Here is a 21,471-nt window from a genome sequence, read left to right on the forward strand (position 1 = left end):
CCTAATTTAGGCCTCAAATGCGCATGGCGCTCTCACTTTGGAGCCCTGTCGTATTTCAAGGCAACATTTTAGGGTCACATTTGGGGTATCGCCGTACTTGGGAGAAATTGCCTTACAGATTTTGGGGGGCTTTTTCTCCTTTTACACATTATGAAAAGGAACAGTTGGAGTCTACACCAGTATGTTAGTGTATAAAAATAAAATTATTTACACTGACATGCAGGTGTTGCCGCATACTTTACATTTTCACAAGAGGTAAATGGGGGAAAAAAAAAAAAAAAACATTTTTTGGGACACAATTTAGCCAGAGTACAGAGATACCACATATGTGGGCGCAAAGTGCTCTGCGGGCGCACAAGGCCCATAAGGTAGAGTGCACCATGTACATTTGAGGTGATTTGCACAGGGGTGTCACAGATGTTAAATGAAGAATAAGGACATTGGTATAATTGATGTGTTATAATTGGGTGCAAAAAGTGGTATTATTGTGAGATTAAAACTCTACATAATGAAGAAAAAATTCTAAAACTAATAACGAGGACACAATTACTGTTTAGGTGAAGATACGCTGCAGACAAAGCTCCTACTAAATAGAGCTGCGGTGTAAATTTATGCTCTGAGGAGAATTCTAAATTCAAACGCAATTCAAGAAAGTAGCTGCGCAAGAATGATAAATTTAACGCAGCTGCGCCAAATTTAGACAACAGGCAGAGGGGTAAAAAACTTCTATTATACACTGGAAATGATACATGTCCCCCGATGTCCTTACTTTACGTCAAAAGCATCTGCGGTCACGACGGGCCAACACACACTCCTTGGACTGCTGGTGTCTGGACTACGAGTGCACAAGCTACAACTGTATACATGACCTTTATTTCCATACCAACGCCTCTGGGAAGCTAATACACCAATGAATCATTTTCAGTCTTCAGAAAAATGCTTTAATCCCAATGTCTCATAAAACATACATAAAATCTAAACCTATAGTGTCTTTTTGTCGAGAATTACATCAGAGTGACTCAGCGTCAAACTTTGTGGAAAATCAGGTCTTTTTGTGTCACCTAAAGGGGTACTCCGCCCCTGGCATCTTATCCCCTATTCAAAGGATAGGGGATAAGATGTTTCTATCGCCGCGGTCCCGCTGCTGGGGACCCCGGGGATCGCCGCTTCGGCACCCCGCCATCATTACTGCACAGAGCGAGTTTGCTCTGTGCGTAATGACGTGCGATACAGGGGCCGGAGCATCGTTACGTCATGGCTCCGCCCCTCATGACATCACGGCCCGTCCCCTTAATGCAAGTCTATGGCAGGGGGCGTGACGACCGCAATGCCCCCTACCATAGACTTGTATTGACGGGGGCAGGCCGTGACGTCACAAGGGGGCGGAGCCATGACGTAACGATGCTCCGGCCCCTGTATTGCCCGTCATTACGTGCAGAGCGATCTCGCTCTGCGCAGTAATGATAGAGGGGTGCTGCAGCAGCGGGACCCCGGCGATCTGACATCTTACCCCATATCCTTTGGATAGGGGATAAGATGTCTAGGGGCGGAGTACCCCTTTAATGCAGTGTTTCCCAACCAGGGTGCCTTCAGCTGTTGCAAAACTACAACTCCCAGCATGCCCGGACAGCCTTTGGCTGTCCGGGCATGCTGGGAGTTGTAGTGTTGCAAAAGCTGGAGGCACCCTGGTTGGGAAACCCTGACTTAATGTATCAAACACACTAAAGAGCAAATTTTATCATAAAACACATCATGAAAGGAATAAAAACAAAGATCACAGGGGGGAAGGGTTAGTAAGTAAATTTCCTCACCTGTAATGCTGCCTGGCACTTGTCTACTAAGCCCTGAATGAGGTAATATTTGGCTTCTGCCATTAACTCCTTAATCTCATGTCTGTTCTTTGGAAGTGCAATGGTGTCGTCTCGAAGATAGTTTAAAATGCTCCCAAAATGCTTTCCGCAACGGTCAATAAGAATCCAACCTAGAAAAAGGAAGACTGAGTTAAAGGCCAAGTTCATTTATTGACACCAGTTTACACACAGTGTTATTTTACATTAACCCCTTAAGGACGCAGGACGTAAATGTACGTCCTGGTGAGGTGGTACTTAACGCACCAGGACGTACATTTACGTCCTAAGCATAACCGCGGGCATCGGAGCGATGCCCGTGTCATGCGCGGCTGATCCCGGCTGCTGATCGCAGCCAGGGACCCGCCGGCAATGGCCGACGCCCGCGAGATCGCGGGCGTCCGCCATTAACCCCTCAGGTGGCGGGATCAATACAGATCCCGGCATCTGCGGCAGTTCGCGATTTAAATGAACGATCGGATCGCCCGCAGCGCTGCTGCGGGGATCCGATCATTCATAACGCCGCACGGAGGTTCCCTTCTCCGTCCTCCGTGCGGCTCCCGGCGTCTCCTGCTCTGGTCTGTGATCGAGCAGACCAGAGCAGAAGATGACCAATAACACTGATCTGTTCTATACATAGAACAGATCAGTATTAGCAATCATGGTATTGCTATGAATAGTCCCCTATGGGGACTATTCAAGTGTAAAAAAAAATGTAAAAAAATGTAAAAGTAAAAAAAAAAGTGAAAAATCCCCTCCCCCAATAAAAAAGTAAAACGTCCGTTTTTTCCTATTTTACCCCCAAAAAGCGTAAAAAACTTTTTTTATAGACATATTTGGTATCGCCGCGTGCGTAAATGTCCGAACTATTAAAGTAAAATGTTAATGATCCCGTACGGTGAACGGCGTGAACGAAAAAAAATAAAAAAAGTCAAAAATTCCTACTTTTTTAATACATTTTATTTAAAAAATTTTTTATAAAAAATATATTAAAAGTTTTTTATATGCAAATGTGGTATCAAAAAAAAGTACAGATCATGGCGTAAAAAATGAGCCCCCATACCGCCGCTTATACGGAAAAATAAAAAAGTTAGAGGTCATCAAAATAAAGGGATTATAAACGTACTAATTTGGTTAAAAAGTTTGTGATTTTTTTTTTAAGCGCAACAAGAATATAAAAGTATGTAATAATGGGTATCATTTTAATCGTATTGACCCTCAGAATAAAGAACACACGTCATTTTTACCATAAATTGTACGGCGTGAAAACAAAACCTTCCAAAATTAGCAAAATTGCGTTTTTCGGTTTAATTTCCCCACAAAAATAGTGTTTTTTGGTTGCGCCATACATTTTATGATATAATGAGTGATGTCATTACAAAGGACAACTGGTCGCGCAAAAAACAAGCCCTCATACTAGTCTGTGGATGAAAATATAAAAGAGTTATGATTTTTAGAAGGCGAGGAGGAAAAAATGAAAACGTAAAAATTAAATTGTCTGAGTCCTTAAGGCCAAAATGGGCTGAGTCCTTAAGGGGTTAAAGGGGTCCTCCGGTGGAAAACTTTTTTCTTTAATCAACTGGTGCCAAAAACATTAAACAGATTTGTGAAATACTTCTATTACAAAATCTTAATCATTCCAGTACTTTTTAGCTGCTTAATACTACAGAGGAAATGCTTTTCTTTTTGGATTTCTTTTCTGTCTGTCCACAGTGCTCTCTACTGACACCTCTGTCCATTTTAGGAACTGTCCAGAGCAGGAGAGGTTTGCTATGGGAATTTGCTCCTGCTCTGGACAGTTCCTAAAATGGACAGAGGTGTCAGCAGAGAGCACTGTGGAGAGACAGAAAAGCAGAAAATAAATCCAAAAAGAAAAGAATTTCCTCTGTAGTATTCAGCAGCTGATAAGTACTGGAAGGATTAAGATTTTTTAATAGAAGTGATTTACAAATCTCAGACAAAAAAAATTAAGTGGGAAACTGCAGTAACGTTCTCAGTGACCTATTACGATATCTCCTGCGGGGAGCACATACAAGTGTATGACGTATAAATGTATAGCAAACGAAAAAGCACGTAAGTGCACTCACCGCTCAACGGAGAAGGCTGCGTCAAGGAGTCTGGATGACGGGGTGCTGCGTCACAGCATAAGTGCAGGTGTCTGGCGCTCGTAGGCTACGCCTCCGAGCACCACACACCTGCGCTTATGCTCTGACGCAGCACCCCGCCAACCGGACTCCTTGACGCAGCCTTCTCCGTTGAGCGGTGAGTGCACTTTTTCGTTTGCTATACATTTATACTTCATACACTTGTATGTGCTCCCCGCAGGAGATATCGTAATAGGTCATCGAGAACGTTACTGCAGTTGGTGGAAGGTGACGTTTTGGGGGCTTCCATTTCTACACAGTGCATTTTTCGGTAAAAAAGACATCTTATCTTTATTCTGTAGGTCCATACGGTTAAAAAGATAACCTACTTATATAGGTTTGATTTTGTGGTACTTCTGGAAAAAAAATCAATCATAACTACATCATAAAATTTATAAATTTAAAATTGTCATCTTCTGACCCCTATAACTTTTAATTTTTTTCGTGTATGGGCCGGTATTGCGCAGTGATCTGAAGTTTTTATCGGTACCGTTTTTTGTATTGATCTGACTTTTTGATCGCTTTTTATTAATTTTTTCATGATATAAAAAGTGACCAAAAATACGCTATTTTGGACTTTGGAATTTTTTTGCGAGTACGCCATGGACCGTGCGGTTTATTAACGATATATTTTTATAGTTTGGACATTTCCACACGCGGCAATACCATATGTTTATTTTTATTGTTATTTTTATTTTTTTTTTATGGGAAAAGGGGGGTGGTTCTTACTTTTATTAGGGAAGGGGTTGAATGATCAACTTTTTTTTTCCACACTTTTTTTTCTGCAGTGTTATAACCCCCTAGTGGCTATTACACTGCACATACGGAACTTATACACAGATCACCCCCATGCATTAACATGGCAATGATCAGTGTTATCGGCTGTCGATTGCTCAAGCCTGGATTTCAGGCTTAGAGCAATCAATAGCCGATCAGGCGCGACGGAGGCAGGTAAGGCTCCCGTTCTAGCTGATCGGGACATCGCTATTTCACCGCGATGGTCCCGATCAGTCCAACTGAGCTGTCGGGAGTGTATTTTTGTTTAGACATGGCAATCAACTTTGAATGCCACATCTAAAGGGTTAATAGCACTCGGCACAACAATCGATGCCACATGCTATTAGCCCAGTGTCCCGGCTTTCATTAACGCGACCCCACGTTATATACCGGGACCGGGCGTACAGGTACGCCCTGCGTCCTTAAGAGGTTAAATGTAAGTTTGGTATCACTGGAATCCTACTGACACATAGTTACATCATAAAATAAAGTGTGCCGCTGAAAATTAAAACTTGTCCCAACATGTGATAGCCAGTGTGATTCTTAACATATCTGGAAATCACTTCCTTAACCAAAAATAACTCTTTATTCTAGAAAACAGCTGTAAAATCTTGGCCACCAGTAATCTCACATGCATTCTTCTGTCCACTGCCTGGTGTCGTGGGAAATCTGTCTCTGTAACAGCAAGATTAGACCAAATTTCAGAAAATAAAGTAAGGGAAGGGTTTAGCATTGCTTCTCAGCCTTTTGGCTAAAACCAAGTGTAGTATCTGTTTTTATCAGTGGATCAGGCTCCACTGATGTGGGGCTGGTGGGGATGGGTGCTGCATGGAGGGGGCAGGTGTACCAGGGCATTCCGGGGTTGGTTCCGAGGAATCAGCTCAACTTCTGCCCCGATGTGACCTGTCCCGTCCGGGTCTTGCCACGAGGCTGGGAGGGTTTAAAGCCGAGGAACTTTTGTGCCTCGGGAAGTGCCGAAACTCACAGATGTGGCCATCAGATTCCGAACATCCATGCAAAAACCCCGGGTACTCCTGCACAGGCAGGGTAACGACCGTTTAATGCCTTCGCAGCTTCGGCAAAAAGGGACATTGAACCTGGAACGGTGCAGGTGTCTTCTGGCCCTAAGGGGAATAGTAAGGTATGTTGGGGGGGGCTCTCTCCTTTTGGAGAAGGCCTTGCAATAGATCGCATCCTTTGTGCATTTTTTTTTTAGTGTAACACATATGCACGTTTTCTATGTGCAAGACAGAGAGTCTGTCAGAGTCTTGCCACATACCTGCACGCTGAGCAGTCTGCCTGCTGTAGATGATTCACACAATTCTTGAAAAACAAATCAAAGCTTCCCTCTTATTTCTCACTATCCATAAAGTTCTGGTCTAAATAATAGTGTACTTAATTCTGTATGTCCACAGTGCTGTAGTGTAATCTTCTCCTATTAGCTTCTCAGCAGATCAGTGCTTAGTGTAACCCATTCTTTGCTGTAATCCTTTTCTTTTTGCTCACATAGCACACCTTGCAAACCCAGTGTATGAGCAACCCCTTCTCTCTCCAAATGCCATCTATAGTATTGTGCTGCATAGTGTAGCCTGTTCAGTCTAGTACACTTTCTTAAGCACTGTTGTGACACAGCAGAGAGGAGTATGTGCTTTGACTAGCTAAAGGAGGAAACAAAAGTCCATGTACGCAAATCACTGGCAAACAGCACAGCTCTTGCCCTGCCCCCTGAAATGGAGAGAATGAGCAATAGCTGTGCACCATGGAAAACACTTTTAGGGGCTCAATAACACAAGTGAGAACACTAAAACCACCTTGTTAACACTCTGAAGGGTTAATCTAACAAGACCAGTCAGGTTTATGCATATCTATGAGACATTCAAAGTAATTCTCAGAGAGAAAAGATGCATAGAAAAAAAGTGACTTCCATTGCACATAGCAGTCGCTGTGGGGTGCAGATACTCATGAAGGCAAGCAATGGGACTGAAACTTTATCATTCAGGGGGGAAAAAAAGTGCATGCCCCGGTTGCAGTTACCGCATGGAACACAGCACAAAGTATAATTTTGTCCCCACCCCCTCAGCTATCTATTGGTAGGTTTATCAATAGGTTTTAGAGTGACCACATGTCTTTGTCGCAACATAATACATAAATGTCAATTTAATAGTGTGAATTTTAAATAAAATGGGACAAACAGGTAGTTAATGATAATCACTGGATGAAAGCATAGCTCCATTAGGTAAACAGATGAGATGTGATAACACTATACCATTGCATATTCTATTTTTCCCAAATTCTAGCTTTTCTTGAATCCGGGCTCTGGGCACCTCAACAGCTTTTGTTTTCAGAATCTCCCAAACAACATAAAAATGTAATCCAACCAATGTCACCTGTATACCAGTATCAGAATCTCTTACCTTCTTTGTCTGTCAGAACCTCCATCCGACCACTGAACATTGCCTTAAGCATAGTGTCATGTCTGGTCAGGACCTGCACCGTGGTGTAGTACAAAGATCCTCCCACATTCAGTCGCACATATTTGTTCCCAAGGCAGCCCCCTTTAAAGCTGTACGTTTTTGGTTTGGCCCCTGAAGCGGGGCACATAGCCGTCAGACAAGTGTCGCCAGACATCTCTCGTTGCAAATAGACAATTACTCTGCACACAGTGGGCTTCACGTGTGCCGCCGTGGTGGGAGGACGCGAGTGGAAGACGCACCCTGGTTAGCAGGAAAGTGGAGCCTGCTAACTTATCCAAATTCCTGGAAAGAAAATAAAGAAAGGTCAAGGGGAGACCATTACTATAACATGTTATGAAAATCATTTACTGCAATGATCAAATATACAGGACTTACCACCTGACACATGTAAATACTAGCATTTATGATTTGATCAAAATGATGGCCACCAGGGTATGTAGGAGATAATCCTCCTCTACTGTGAAAATACCTCAACTAACAATAAAAGGAAAATACATGCTGGCCTTTACTACTGTTAACCCCTTAATGACATAGCAATTTAGGGCTGGGCGGTATGACCAAATGTGTATCACAGTATTTTTGTAACTTATGGGTTCCACGGTATATAACGGTATTCCCCAAATATACCCCCCCCCCAAATTCATTATCAGCCCGGCACTGCGCTGTCCCCATGGGGGTAAATACTCACATATCACCAGAAGCGCTGCGCTCCTCGTCCTCCTGTTTGTTGCGGCCGCCGACACTGACCTCTATACTGTGCGGCATCCCTATGCCCAGGCTGCAACAAAAGGTAAACAAAATAAACGAACGCATGTTCCGACGTCGGCCTTACGCTGGGGATGGGAACGTCGGACAGCCGTCAGCCTATCACCGGTCGCAGCGATGTTCCGCCTTGCCAGGTGATAGGCTGAGCCCATTGTCATGTAAGGAGCCAGCTTCTTACATGACAGTGAGCTCAGCCTATCACCAGCCGAGGCGGAACATCGATGCGGCCGGTGATAGGCTGACGGCTGTCCAATGTTCCCGTCTCCAGGTAGCTGGTCCTGACCGACGGGGAAGGGGAGTAAAAGTTTATTTTGTTTAACTTTTGGAGCCCGAGCATAGGGATACAGCGTACAGCAGTGGTCTCCAACCTGCGGACCAGCTGTCCAGGCATGCTGGGAGTTGTAGTTTTGCAACATCTGGAGGTCCGCAGGTTGAAAACCACTGGCGTATAGTATAGAGTGCCAGCGCCGGCGGCCCGCAACAAGCAGGAGGACGAGGAGGTTTGCGCTTGCGGGTGACATGTGAGTAGTACCCCGATGGAGGGCTGATAATTAATTGGGGCGGGGGGGGCTGGCAGAACAGTGCTCGCGGGCCACATAGGATTAGTTCCCCAATGTAGGGACAGCGCTGCGCTGGGCTGATAATTCTTTCATTTCAAATGGGGAGGGGCCAAACCGGTATTGCGGTATTGGGAAAAATTCATATGGTGCAGCACAAACATTATCGGTATTCGGTATGAACCGGTATACCGCCCAGCCACACAGCAATTTTTCATTTTCTGCACGGTTTTCATTTTTTCCTTGCATTTTAAAATTCTTAACTCTTCCAATTTTCCATAATTAGGGCTTGTTGTTTACGGGACTCATTGTACTTTGTAATTATGTCCCTTGTTTTACCACAACATTTACAGTGTAAATGTATAAAGTAAAAAAATTTAAAAATAAAAAATTATTGGGCGGAAAAAAAAACCCTTATGTAAATTTTTTGGGGTTTTTGTTTTTAGACAGTGCATTTTACAGTAAAATTATACATTATCTGTATTCTGTAGGTCCATACGATTACAACAATATCTAATTCATATAGTTTTTTTTTTTTTTTTTTTTTTTTATCAAATAGGTTTATTAAACATTTTACAGTTTACAAACAAACAAAACAAAACTATAAACCCCAACCCCCCACCCACATAAGGCACCCACCCCCCAGCCCCAAGTCCCGTGTCATACCCTCACAGAAGAATAGAATATAAAACTGCAATATATACAAATAGTGCAGTATCTGTCCATTGGGTATATATAGTAATTACAATCTGAACGGAAGAGGAAGAAAAGGAAAAAGGGAAGGGAAAAAAGTGGAGAGGCGCCGCAACAGCAGCAAAGGGAGGGCCGCCACCATCAATAGTCCGCACAGAGTTCGGAAAAGCACACTTAGAGAAGGTAACAAGAGAGCAGAAAGAGGACTCCAAAGAGGAACATAAAAAGGGTCGCACAGTAGGAAGACATAATATAGCACCAGACATATACAGAACTAAAAGCCATGTAGAACAAAAATGATATAGAGAAGACAATATAGAACAGAAATAAGCAGATTAGCTCGCTCCTCCTAACAACACTTCAACAGGGGTTCTCCGCAAATATGTGGAAGGCAGACCCGGGGTGTCAATCCAGGGCCCCCAGATAAGCTCAAATTTATGTACAGCTTTCCGTTTAAGATACCCACCCTTCTCTAACCGGATAACATGGTTCAATTTAGTAATAAGCTCGGATATAGTAGGTGGAGAGGCTCGCAGCCAATGTTGTGCCATCAACTTGCTAGCCTGATAGAGAATTCTACTGGTACCAATGTATAAGCCACCGTCTTCATCCAAACCATCCATATACCCCAAAACACACGACAAGGCAGACAAGGGAAACGGACAACCAAACACTCTCTCGAGCAATTGTCCTACATCAGCCCAAAATTGCGATAGAGAAGTTCAGTCCCACATCATATGAAACAAATGGGAATCATACATGGAGCACCTGGGACAACAGGAATATGGGCGCCCCCCAATTTTAATGTAAAATTGCTGGGGTGCAATACACCCGATGGAACAGAAAAATTTGAGATACCCGGTGGGCCTCTGACACAGCAAGGTGCGGGGTCATAGTCAAAATCTGTACCCATTGTTAATCTGATAGGGGACCCACGTCTGCCTCCCATTTTTCTTTAGCATGTAAGGGATAAGCTTCATGGTAAGAAATTAACAATTCCCTATAGAGCAAGGATATCACTCCTTTAGTAGAGACCCTACTGAACAATTCATTCACCACTGCAGAGGAATCGATAGTCAAGGCACCCGCTCGTGACTGCACATCCAGTGCTTGTCGTAACTGCAATTAACGAAAGAAAAAGGAGTGCGGTAAATGAAATTCCTCTTGCAGATGAGCAAATAACTTCAGCACCGGTCCATCATACAGTTGAGAAACATATAATATCCCATAAGAACGCCATAGAGTGATATCAGGTAGGGAATTCAGTTCAGGAAGACCTGGGTTATACCACAATGGGGAGTATGTCACAAAAGCGGGATAATGCAAGAGAGACTTAAACTTCAACCACACCCTACGGAGAAGAAGAAAGGTAGGAGGGAAGTCTGGGGGGCGTGGTTGTGCCGCCATTTCCAAGAAATAGAGAGGGGTCATGCCCCCAATACGCTGTGCAACCAGAGCCCCTGTACGTCCCATGGTATCTAACTGCGCCCATCCCTTCAGCTGCTGGACCTGTGATGCTAAGAAATACAACCAGGGGATAGTGACAGATAAACCTCCTGCCTCCTTACCACATTGTAACGTTTCGAGGCGAATCCTAGCTAATTTGACATTCCAAATAAGTTCCCGAAATAAAGTCTGAATTTTATGAAAATATTTCATGGGAATCCAGACAGGAGTGTTATGCAAAATATACAAAAACTGGGGCATGAGAATCATTTTAGTCAAGTTACACCTGCCTATCATAGATAAGGGGAGCTTGCGCCAGGTAGCCACCTTTTGGGAACTACGATCCAACAGTGGTACTAGGTTGAGAGGAATATAATCAGAGGCGGAAGCCTTTACATATATACCTAAATATTTAAACCCAGAAACTATGGGAAGCCCAACCCTAGTAGTTATAGGCATCGGGGGGAGAGGATCCAGGGGAAGTAGCGTGGACTTATCCCAGTTAATAGCTAGGCCCGAATAACTACCAAAGAATTCAATAAGATCAATTAAAGCGGGCAGTGATTGCGGAGCATCGCCCCAAAAAAGGAGCATGTCATCCGCATACAGAGCAATATGCTCTTCCAAGGTACTGTAACAAAAACCCCGGATATCAGGGGAGGCTATAACCAATGCTGCCAAAGGCTCTATAGCAATGGCAAATAAAAAGGGGGATAACGGCACCCCTGACGAGTGCCACGTCCCAACGAAAAAGAACGGGATAGCAGGCCATTAGCTATAATTCTAGCACAAGGGGCAGCATATAATAATGGAACCCAAAATACTGGTCCAAATCACATGTGGCACAAAAAAGAAATCGGCCTGTACGAACCTGCAAACAGCAGATTTTTACCCGGCTTCAAAAGAAATACAATAACAGCCTCTAACATAGATCTCGGCAGTCCCTCTCCCCTGGCTGCCGCCCCCCCCACACCTCAAGCAGGTTAGGAAGCAATACCTCTCGGTATTGCTTGAGATATTCATTAGGGAGGCCATCAACTCCCGGCGACTTCTCAGAAGATAATGTTCCCAATGCCACTTCCAATTCCTCAACTGTAATAGGCTCGTCCAACATATCCCTCCGAGTCTGCGATAGGGCTGGGGTGTGAAATACCAGTCACGAACTGGTCAATATCAGCAGAGCTGTACGTCAATTTAGAGGAATAGGTCTCCTCATAAAAGGAGACAAGAGTAGTCAGAATAGTTTGATCATCCTGGATCATCACCCCGGCACCATCACAGAGACATGGAATACATGCCGAACCAGACTGAGCCCTGACGGTACAAGCTAGTAATCGACCCGTACTCTCACCACTTTCGAAGTAACGTTGTTGTTGAAAAAGCACTTATTGTTCGATATTCGTAACAAATGTGCGTCCAATAGGGCCTGGGTAGACTGCCAATTCCCTCTATTGAAATCAGAGGGGTCGTCAAGGAACTTACGTTCCTCTAGGAGCACCTGTCTCTGTAAGGAGGTTTAAATAGCCCTATTCTTTGATTTACAGGTCGAGATATCTCTAACAAAGATACCTCGAACATACGCTTTTAGGGAATCACATATCGTACATATGGAAGAGCTCCCCACATTAATCTCGAGGAAGGCAACGATGTCAGATTGAATAGTGTCACCCACTGCAGGAACCTAAAGCCAAAACGGGTTCAAGCGCCACAGAGAGCCTCTCGACCTGGGATGGGGGTCAGGAGTATAAAGTATAAGGATTGGAGAGTGACCAGACAAGGTACGGGGAAGATACTTCACCGAGCTAACTAAGGGGAGAAGCAAATCGTTGCCTAACGCAAAATCAATGCATGAGAGCGTACCATGAGAACTGGAGTAGCAAGAAAATTGCAAGTCATTAGGGTGTCGACGCCTCCATAAATCAACCCACCCCACCTCCTCTAAAAATCGAGCCAAGCCAGTAGCCCCACTGGTCCCAGTCCGGCCCCCGGCAGGAAATCTATCTACAGTAGGGTCTAATACATTATTGAGATCCCCCGTTACCTTGAGTGGAGCATCAGGCAGAGAAGAGATGAAGGACACTACTCTGCGTAAGGCATCACCCGAGTATGGGGGAGGAATATAGAGAGCAACCAACACACAGAGAATACGATTAAACGTGCCATAGAGACACACAAACCTGCCCTCAGGGTCAAGCAAACTGGAAATACAAGAAAAGAGAATGCTGTTATGGATAAGTACACTAACACCCCTAGCATGTGAGGAGAAGGTGGCATGGAAAGTATGGGTAGTATCAGTAGTCAGGTGAGTCTCAGAGAGACACAATATAGCCGGATGATATGGCTTAAGTGCCTGAAAAATTGCTAGACGTTTAGTAGGGTCATTCAGATCCCATTCCATGCCACCACAGTGAGACGATTAGCCATAACTCCACCTAAGGAATATAAATGACAACCAAAAGGAGAGAAATATGAAAAGCAAGCAAAAGGTAGAGAACAGAATCAGGTAGGTCAGCAAAAGAACCAGGCGGAGACCAGGAAGATACAAAGGGGCCCTGAACAGGAGCAACAACACAGAGCGCAGTCTACAGTGACGGAAAAGAAATTGGAAGCAAAGTACAAGAGAAAAAAGGCAGAGACCAAACAGGAACAGACAGATACAGAGACCGAACACACATTAAAGGAAGACATCAGTGCACAAAAAAATCGAGAAGGAAGACATGGTACCACATAAACACCCCAGACAAACAACAAACCAAGCAATCGCAACTTGCGACAACAGAGGCAAACAAAAAGCCCATGTAGAGTGATCAGGTAGCATAGGGAACAAATAGGTCACAATTCCAATATTCCTCGTTCAGGGTCGAGCATAAAAACCCTCCCCTCCCACAAAAAATTTAAAAGGGATATTTGGCAACAACATAAGGCACCTCAAGACAAGGAACACAGGATTATATATAAGGGCAGTCTCAAAAGTGCCACACCAGACATGGGTCAGTGTGCAGTCTTCAGGAGATCCAAGCTTCAGGATATCCTCCTCTACCAGGAGGCCAGTAGAGCAGCCAAGAAGGGATCTCAAGGTCCAGCACGTCGGATCTGTGCCTCATGTCATTCCAGCCACTCCGCAGCCGCCACATAGGTATCGAACATGAGTAGTTCCTAGAGCAACCACACGGAGGCGTGCAGGGTAAAGCATAGAGTACATGACATTTAATGCACGCAGGCGACGTTTGACATCAGTGAACTTAGCACGCCGTTTCTGAACTTTCGCTGAGAAATCAGGAAAAATGGAGACACGATGACCATCAATAGCAAGAGAGTCCATATCCCATGCCTTGCATAGAATAATGTTCCGGTCTTTATAGTGGAGAATCTGGATAAGAACAGCCCTCGGCGGAGCCCCAGTTGGAAGAAGGCGGGAAGGCACTCTATGAGCGCGTTCTACAGCAAATATAGGGGTCAGAGTCTCCCGACCGAAAGGGTTAAGGAGCCAGCTTTCAAAAAACTCTCCAGGATTGCGATCTTCCGCTTTTTTCGGGAACGCCTACCAAGCGTACATTATTCCTTCTAAGTTGGTTCTCCATGTCATCCGACTTAGCGGTAAGAGCAGTCAGTTGAGAAATCACACGGTGCATGTCCCTCTGTAGCGGAGGTACTTGATCTTCAATATCTCCCACCCTGTCCTCCACCGCACTGACTCTCTCAGACACTTCTTGCATGTCATGACGGATGAGATTAACATCCTCACTTAGACTACCGAGCAATAGCTTGACATCTGCATTGCCCTTAGATACGGCCAGGAATACATCCTTCAAGGTAGGATTAGAAGGAGGAGAGAAGGACACAGGCGCAGGCACACCATCCACACCAGCAGAGGAGGGGTTAACATGGAAAGGAGAGCAGGTAGCAGTGGTATGGGGCTCCAGGATGGAAGCAGCAGATGAAGGCTGGGGGGGTTTGGGAGATGGGTCCCCAGATATAGCAAGCTGCATCCCAGCACTGACAGGGTTATTGTAGGAGCTCTGTGCAGCAGATGATGGCTGGGGGGGAATGGGAGATGGGTCCCCAGATATAGCAAGCTGCATCCCAGCACTAACAGGGTTAATGCAGGAGCTCTGAGCCGCGGCAGACAGCGCAGACCCTCTACTCACTGCGGGCACCGGAACCACCAGGGGATCCATCACTGTAGCTGGCCAATCAGTCCCCTCACCGTCCGCAGCGCTCCAGGGGCTCCCCGGCTCCGACTCCATGATATTAGCCGGCTTAGCAGACACGTGCGCAAAGCGTTGTAGGTGCTCTGCGACTGAAGCTGGGCAAGATGGCGGCAGCCCACCCCGCACCTCCGTCTCCCCACCGCCCAGCTATTCCGGGGTCTTCTTATTACGTTTGCGCCCCGTCATGATGATGGCTCCAGGCACCTTAAGGAGACTGCAGATAAGTGCAAGGTGAGGTAAGTCGCCAATTATCAGGATAAAAGAGAGTATGTCTGTGGAGCCCTGAGCTGGTGCGTCCTCTCACATGCCGTGCGTAGCTACGCCCCCCCCCCCCCCCGGTTTTGTTTTATTTTAGTAGTTTTTGTAAGCAAATGAGTATGCTTAAAGTGTACATGTTGTCAACAAAAACTTTTTATATAATTTAGATAATACAATTATATGTATATTTGTAATATACATTGATTAAAAAATATGTATATTTATGGGTGAAAAAAATGCTGTCCCTGCAGCTATTGCCTGTGTGTGTCTATGAGGAGTCCAAAAATAGGAAGTGGGGGAGGACAAGCAGGGGTCTGTGCAGGCTCCTGGCTTGTCAATCATCCTCATGTGTAAGCCCATAGCATGTCACAGACCCTCACTGCACAACCAACATATTTACAAATTTACATATAATGGTATTATCTACGTTTTATAAAAAGTTTTTGTAGATGACATTTACACTTTAAAACGGTCCCCTTCTGACCCTATATCTCTTATTTTTCCATACAAGAGGCTCATTTTTTGCGACGTGATCTGTAGTTTTTATCGGTACCATTTTTGTTTCGATGGGACTTTTTGATAAATAGGTATACCTAGAATTCTGATGACTAGCCCTGTCCAGCCATGTGTTTAAATACACCCATATACCCATGTATTTCTGCTGATAGGTCCACTTTAAAGATGACCTGTAACCTGACCATTTTAGTAAATACTTGTATTTCCCATGAAATAACAATTGTGGAACATTTTACAGCTCCATTGCGCAGTTATTCATATTGCGCAGTTATTCTTACTAAACAATGTATGGGGTGTGGTCCCTGTTCTTTCTGGCACGGATTGGATAATGTCAGACAGTGTAGGGACATGCTCCGAACTGGTAACACCCATTTGGATATCTAGTCATACATTAAAAAGTAGCCTCATCACGGTTGTCACTGTGTATAAAAGGCTTTTAATGGCACGCAGGGAATATGTAAAGAACTCGATTTACTGTTGGAGTCAGGTCCAAACTTCTAGAAGGGTGGCTGTTGTATATTTGCAATCTGTATTTATTTTCTGCTGTTGTGAAATATGCAAAAACAGAATAAGTAAAAACTGTACCAGTACAGATCTGAATATGCTGTGTATTGGAAAAAAAAAAAGTCTCTCTCCAATTGCTCTGTCAGCCTCTGGCTTTCTTCGGCCATGGCCTCCTCATCCTCCATAGATCTCAATGGCGTGCATGTAATCTGATCCCTCATTTATAGCAGTTTTTCATGGCGATTGATGAGTTTAGAAGGGTGGAGGATACATGATATATTGACTTGTGCTCCGGTTTAATTTTGTTGAAATGTCAGTGCCTATTTTAAAAGGTGGGCCATTACATTCCCAGTTGCCGTTCATTGGACAACTTTTTATTTATTTTTTTATTTTTATTTTTTTAACAATCTCTCCTTCCAGTATTTGTGTTGATCCAAAGGGTGGTCGATGACTCCTAAATTTTTAAAGTTGGCTCAGTAACATTTAAATAGGCACGGTCATTAAAACAAATTTTTGCTACTGCACTCCTTATGGTAAATAAAAAAATCTTTCTAATGTACTTTGTTTAAAAAAAAAAAAAAAAAAAATATGAAGTTGTCTATGTTTTATTTGTGTTTAAAAAAGCTGCCACTAGGTGTCTCCCTACTTGTCCAGAGCACAGTATCTTGAACAGACTTCGGACTCCTGCTGGCCTGGCAGAAGTCACAAATCCGGAAATGCAGTCCGGAGTGCTGAGGGGTTACCCATTCCCCCCGGATGGGTAACCTTTACCAATCCGGGGGTTTCTGAAACATTCAAGGAAAACAAAATCATACAGTGATCAGAGAACTCCACCTCAACCACGAACACTGCAGAAGAGACGGCTTCCTCCTTCAAATAAAACCTGTCTGACCTAGACCTGCAGCTACCTCGATGATAGGTGAAACCCGCGTGGCCTGAGGGGCTCCAGATGTGGGCATCCTCTAGGCGAGCTTCCCTAACTATATTATTGAGGGCCACACAGTCATAAGTAAGCAGATTATTGGAACCTCCCCAATCTTGGGACCTCGTGAAATTATTAAAGTCCCCTCCAAAAATCATCTGCCGACTTGTAAAAAGAAAGAGCTTGATCTTCATAAAGAGATCCTTACGACCCCACCTAGTTTGTGGGAGACTAGTGGGAGGGACCGCGCCTCCACTCTCTTCTGGCTTTAACCAGAGAGGCTAGACCTTACAACCTGGTCTCCTGTAAAAAGAAAATATCAGCTTCAACACGGCCGAGAAAACCAAAGGCTGCAAATCTAGCCATATCAGACTTTATCCTGGCACAATTAATAGATGCCCACGTCAATGGGGTGAGTGTCGCCATACAGGGTGATTAAATTAGACGGCCACACCCTTTACTTTTGTTTTCCCTTCTTTTTTGCCGCCTCATCCTCCGAAGAAGTTGAGAGGGCAGGACCATTCGTCAACCTTTCTTGCGACTAAGACAGATCCATATCATCCCTGTCTCCGTCCAGCCCCAGTCTAGCCCTGCCCTCTGAGGAAGGTGCCCCAACAGGACAGGGCCCAGTTCCCCCCAGAGGCTCTTTCTCCCTAGGCACGATCCAATGTCCCAGATCCGATGTTCATCCAGGTTTTTCTTGGGCATGTCCTTCACATCCCCATACCGTTCGAGCCAGGTCATGATGTCATAACAAGAAAGTAGAGACAAGGAAGTAAGCGCTCCATAGAATAATATTGTTGGACCCAGGGGGCTAAATATATATATATATATATATATATATATATATATATATATATATATATATATTAGAACTGCTCACCCTGGGTGGTTGTGTAAGCACATACACAACAATGGGATAGGTATGTAGAAGAAGGTCGTCTGCTGCCCTCCGGAGTATATGTGGTAGTAGGTACTTTGCTTCAGAGGAACCCGGTTGTCGGAAGGGACCAGACCACCTCCCCATTCTGCTCTCGGAAAGCCCCCAAACCGTGCCTCTCTATCCAGAAAGACAAGTCAACCTCACCCCTTCCCTCTACCTGAATCGACCTGTCGCCCCTACACAGAGCCTCCAGGAGGCGCTGTTGCAAAGGGCCTCCAGAGCCGGACGGAGATGGGGACCCCCTGAACCCCCAGAAGATACATTGGCATAGATCCTAGGAGCAGTCACTACTGGGGGGGGGGGGCAGCCAGACCAGACCCACCACCACCTATACCACCATTCACACCACTACTCATCCTCTTTATTTCCTTCCATACTAGACTTCCCATTCATACCACTACCACTCCCACCAACATTCACTATACAGACACTCCCACATACACTCCTCTCATCCACAACACTACTACACCCATCAATCTGACATCTTGCACTCTTATCCTAATAGTTTCTGGGCTGGCTGGGACTTAGTATAGCTGGCTTCAGTATAGTCTTCTGTGCTGGCTTAGCTGCTGCTGGGGTTGATGCCGATGGCTCCTCCTCCATGTCTGATGTTACTACCCAAGTCTGGGGCTGCCCCACCGGGCGCACCCCAGCTCCTCCCACAATGCCAGCACCCACTTTGCCCGACCACATGGCTCTGCGGATGATTCCAGGGCCAGGACACTCCCCCCCCCCCTTCCCAGGGGAGTGCCCCACAGCGCCGGCAATGCCCACAGCACTCAGGGAACTGCCTACCGAGCACACGGCAGCATAACTCGCCTGGCAACAGCCCACCATGAGCCCATCCTGCCCCTCCCTACCGGCAGGATGGGTGGGCTTCACATCTATTGTGTCCGCAGCCTTTTCTGATGCCATGCTGTATCCCCCATGCTGGCTCCGTTCCACCACAGAAACGGGGTATGGCAGTCTGGGGGACCCAGCAGTCTTAACCAGCTTTGCAGCTGGCACAGACTGCTGGACAGGACAGAACACATAATGCACAGTTTCCTGGGTCTTCTGTTTTTTTTTTTGCTTTCCTCTTTACTACTACAGCATCACACTGGTCGTCACCGAATGTAAAATTCTGGAGGTGGGCTGGGGACTCCTGCAACACTATAGCCCTCAGCAATCCCTCAGCCTCACTCTCCACATCATCGTCTTCGATATCACTCGGCGGTAGTGCCACCTGAGCTGGCTAGATGTAGCTGTCCTGGGTCTTGGCTGTCTGGGTGTCACAGGGAGTAGGGACAGGCAATACATCATCCTCCACAACCTGTACACTTTCCTCCAACTTCCCCTCCTCCTTCTTTACTCCATTCTCACTTTCTTCACCACCACTACTCTCCCCATTATCCACCTCCACCTTACCTGGGGATTTCACGGCGGCAAACCAGTCTTCATTCACCAGTTTTTCATGGAAGAGACAGCTCCCCTCCAGGATCCTCTTCTCCAGCTTTACTATCTCAGCCTTCATGGCTGTGATTTTTTTCTTCAGCTCTGGCTTACTCCTCTTGGACCCAGAGTTTGCCAGACTCAGAGTCCTGCGCAGGTCTTCTCTTGCCAACCACAGCTCCTTACTGCACCGTTCATACTCCTCAATCCGTGCGATCATGCGGGAGCAGTCTGTTGCGCTCAACTCCTTGGGCCCTCTCTCAGCCCACATCTCCACACTCTTTCTCCTCACCTTCCTTCCGCCACTGGATCTCTAGCTTGCACCCATCGTCTGGGAAGCAGAGCCTGCATTGCTGCAGACTCTGCTTGATCTTCTCCCTCCGGCCGTAATAATGGCTGTTGCTGTTTGCACTCCACCCCCCACAAGCCTGGAAGAACGGGAGGTGGAGGCCTGGGACTCTCGGGGCTCCATGCAGGGAGGCCCTTCCCAGGAGGCTGCCACACTCCTGGGAAAGGCTGATGGATCACTTGCTCTGCTGGACGTCTGGAGGAGCACAACAAGGAACACACCCATACGCTGTTCACACTGGACTGCTCTGGGCTGTGTGTAGCAGAGGGAGGGAGGAAGTTCTCCCCTGTAAGGCTTTAGATGATGTCATGCTTGCTGAGGATCTGACAGACTGAGCAAAAAAATACAGAGCAATATCAAGGCAGAAAACTTAAACAAAGGCAGGGGGTGGTTTATCATGGTGGGATCAGTGAACTGGGAGAATTATAAAATTCAAGAAGATCATAACAGGTACTCTTTAAGTGCAACACCACACACAGCCCATGGACAAGGAGTATTGCTATTTGTATGAACAAAAGCAGAATTTTTATTCTCCTGCCAATGCATTTGTCTTTTTCTATATACATATGACAGAAAGCTGGTCTGAACATTTTACTTCTTTTCTAGATATATCTTGTCTCTATGCCATGTAGAGATACACACTGTCTGCAGGAAAGCTCATAGGAAAAGCAGTATTGTTATTGGCTTTCACTGTGAGCTCACTTCCGTTGAAGTTTTATGGGATGGACCTTGTGCTAAATTTAATCCCTGGAATCTCAGTTCCGATTATCCACCATCCTGTTTCCGTCAATTTTATATAACTGACTCAGAGGACACTACATTAGTGAGCCAATAATGAGGAGTAGCTAGGATAGGTGGACATCATGTGAACTACTATGGATGTATGTCTATTGCAAGAAGAAATCAGACATTTCTATATAAACCTACATATTTACTTAAAGGGGTACTCCGGTGGTCAGCGTGTTTTTCCGTTTTTGACTTACCCTATTTGTTTTGTTTCATTTATATTCTTGCTGTTTCCGTTCTTTGTTGTCTTTTTATCCCCCACTTTGTTTTCCTATCTTTGCTTCTAGTTCCTGTTTCTTGCTGTGCTGAAAACTACAAATCCCAGCATGCCACATGCCTTGCTGGTTTGGGGTGGCTACTTTTTTTGTTTGTTTGTTCCGCCCTTTACCCACCCTACTATTTTCCCGGGGCAGCCCCCTTATACACAGCACACTAATATAATCAGCCCTGGTTGGGATACACTGGCATACACACACAAAAGGGACTACAACTCTCAGCATGTGTCATTCAGGAGTCTTCAGTATGTGGTATAACACCAGCATGCTGCCTCTGTAGTCTCCTGGGGGTTGTAGTTCACCACACCTCTATAGGGCATACACCAGTGTTTCCCAACCAGGGTGCATCCAGGTGTTGCAAAACTATAACTCCCAGCATGCCCTGACAGCCTTTGGGCATGCTAGGAGTTGTAGTTTTGCAACAGCTGGAGGCACACTGGTTGGGAAACACTGGTGTAACATGATGTGTATGCTGAATAGGCTAGAACAGTGTTTCTCAACCAGTGTGCCTCCAGCTGTTGCAAATCTACAACTCCCAGCATGCCCAAAGTCTGTCAGGGCATGCTGGGCATG

At 45.4% G+C, this 21,471-nt stretch overlaps 1 protein-coding gene across 2 annotated transcripts in view; it reads right to left on the bottom strand.

The window, feature by feature from the left end:
- TNFAIP1 (TNF alpha induced protein 1) overlaps positions 1 to 21,471 on the bottom strand; it is a 43,352-nt gene that overhangs the window by 17,709 nt on the left and 4,172 nt on the right. For both annotated transcript variants that reach the window (XM_056558470.1, XM_056558469.1), the window contains exons 2-3: positions 7,183 to 7,524; positions 1,812 to 1,981 (exon numbers count right to left, since the gene is read on the bottom strand). In XM_056558470.1, coding sequence (XP_056414445.1) covers positions 1,812 to 1,981; positions 7,183 to 7,396 — 384 coding nt within the window. In that variant the 5' untranslated portion in view covers positions 7,397 to 7,524. The remainder of the gene's footprint in view (positions 1 to 1,811; positions 1,982 to 7,182; positions 7,525 to 21,471) is intronic.

This window comes from Hyla sarda, chromosome 2 (genome assembly GCF_029499605.1).
Source record: "Hyla sarda isolate aHylSar1 chromosome 2, aHylSar1.hap1, whole genome shotgun sequence".
Taxonomy (NCBI): Eukaryota; Metazoa; Chordata; class Amphibia; order Anura; family Hylidae; genus Hyla; species Hyla sarda.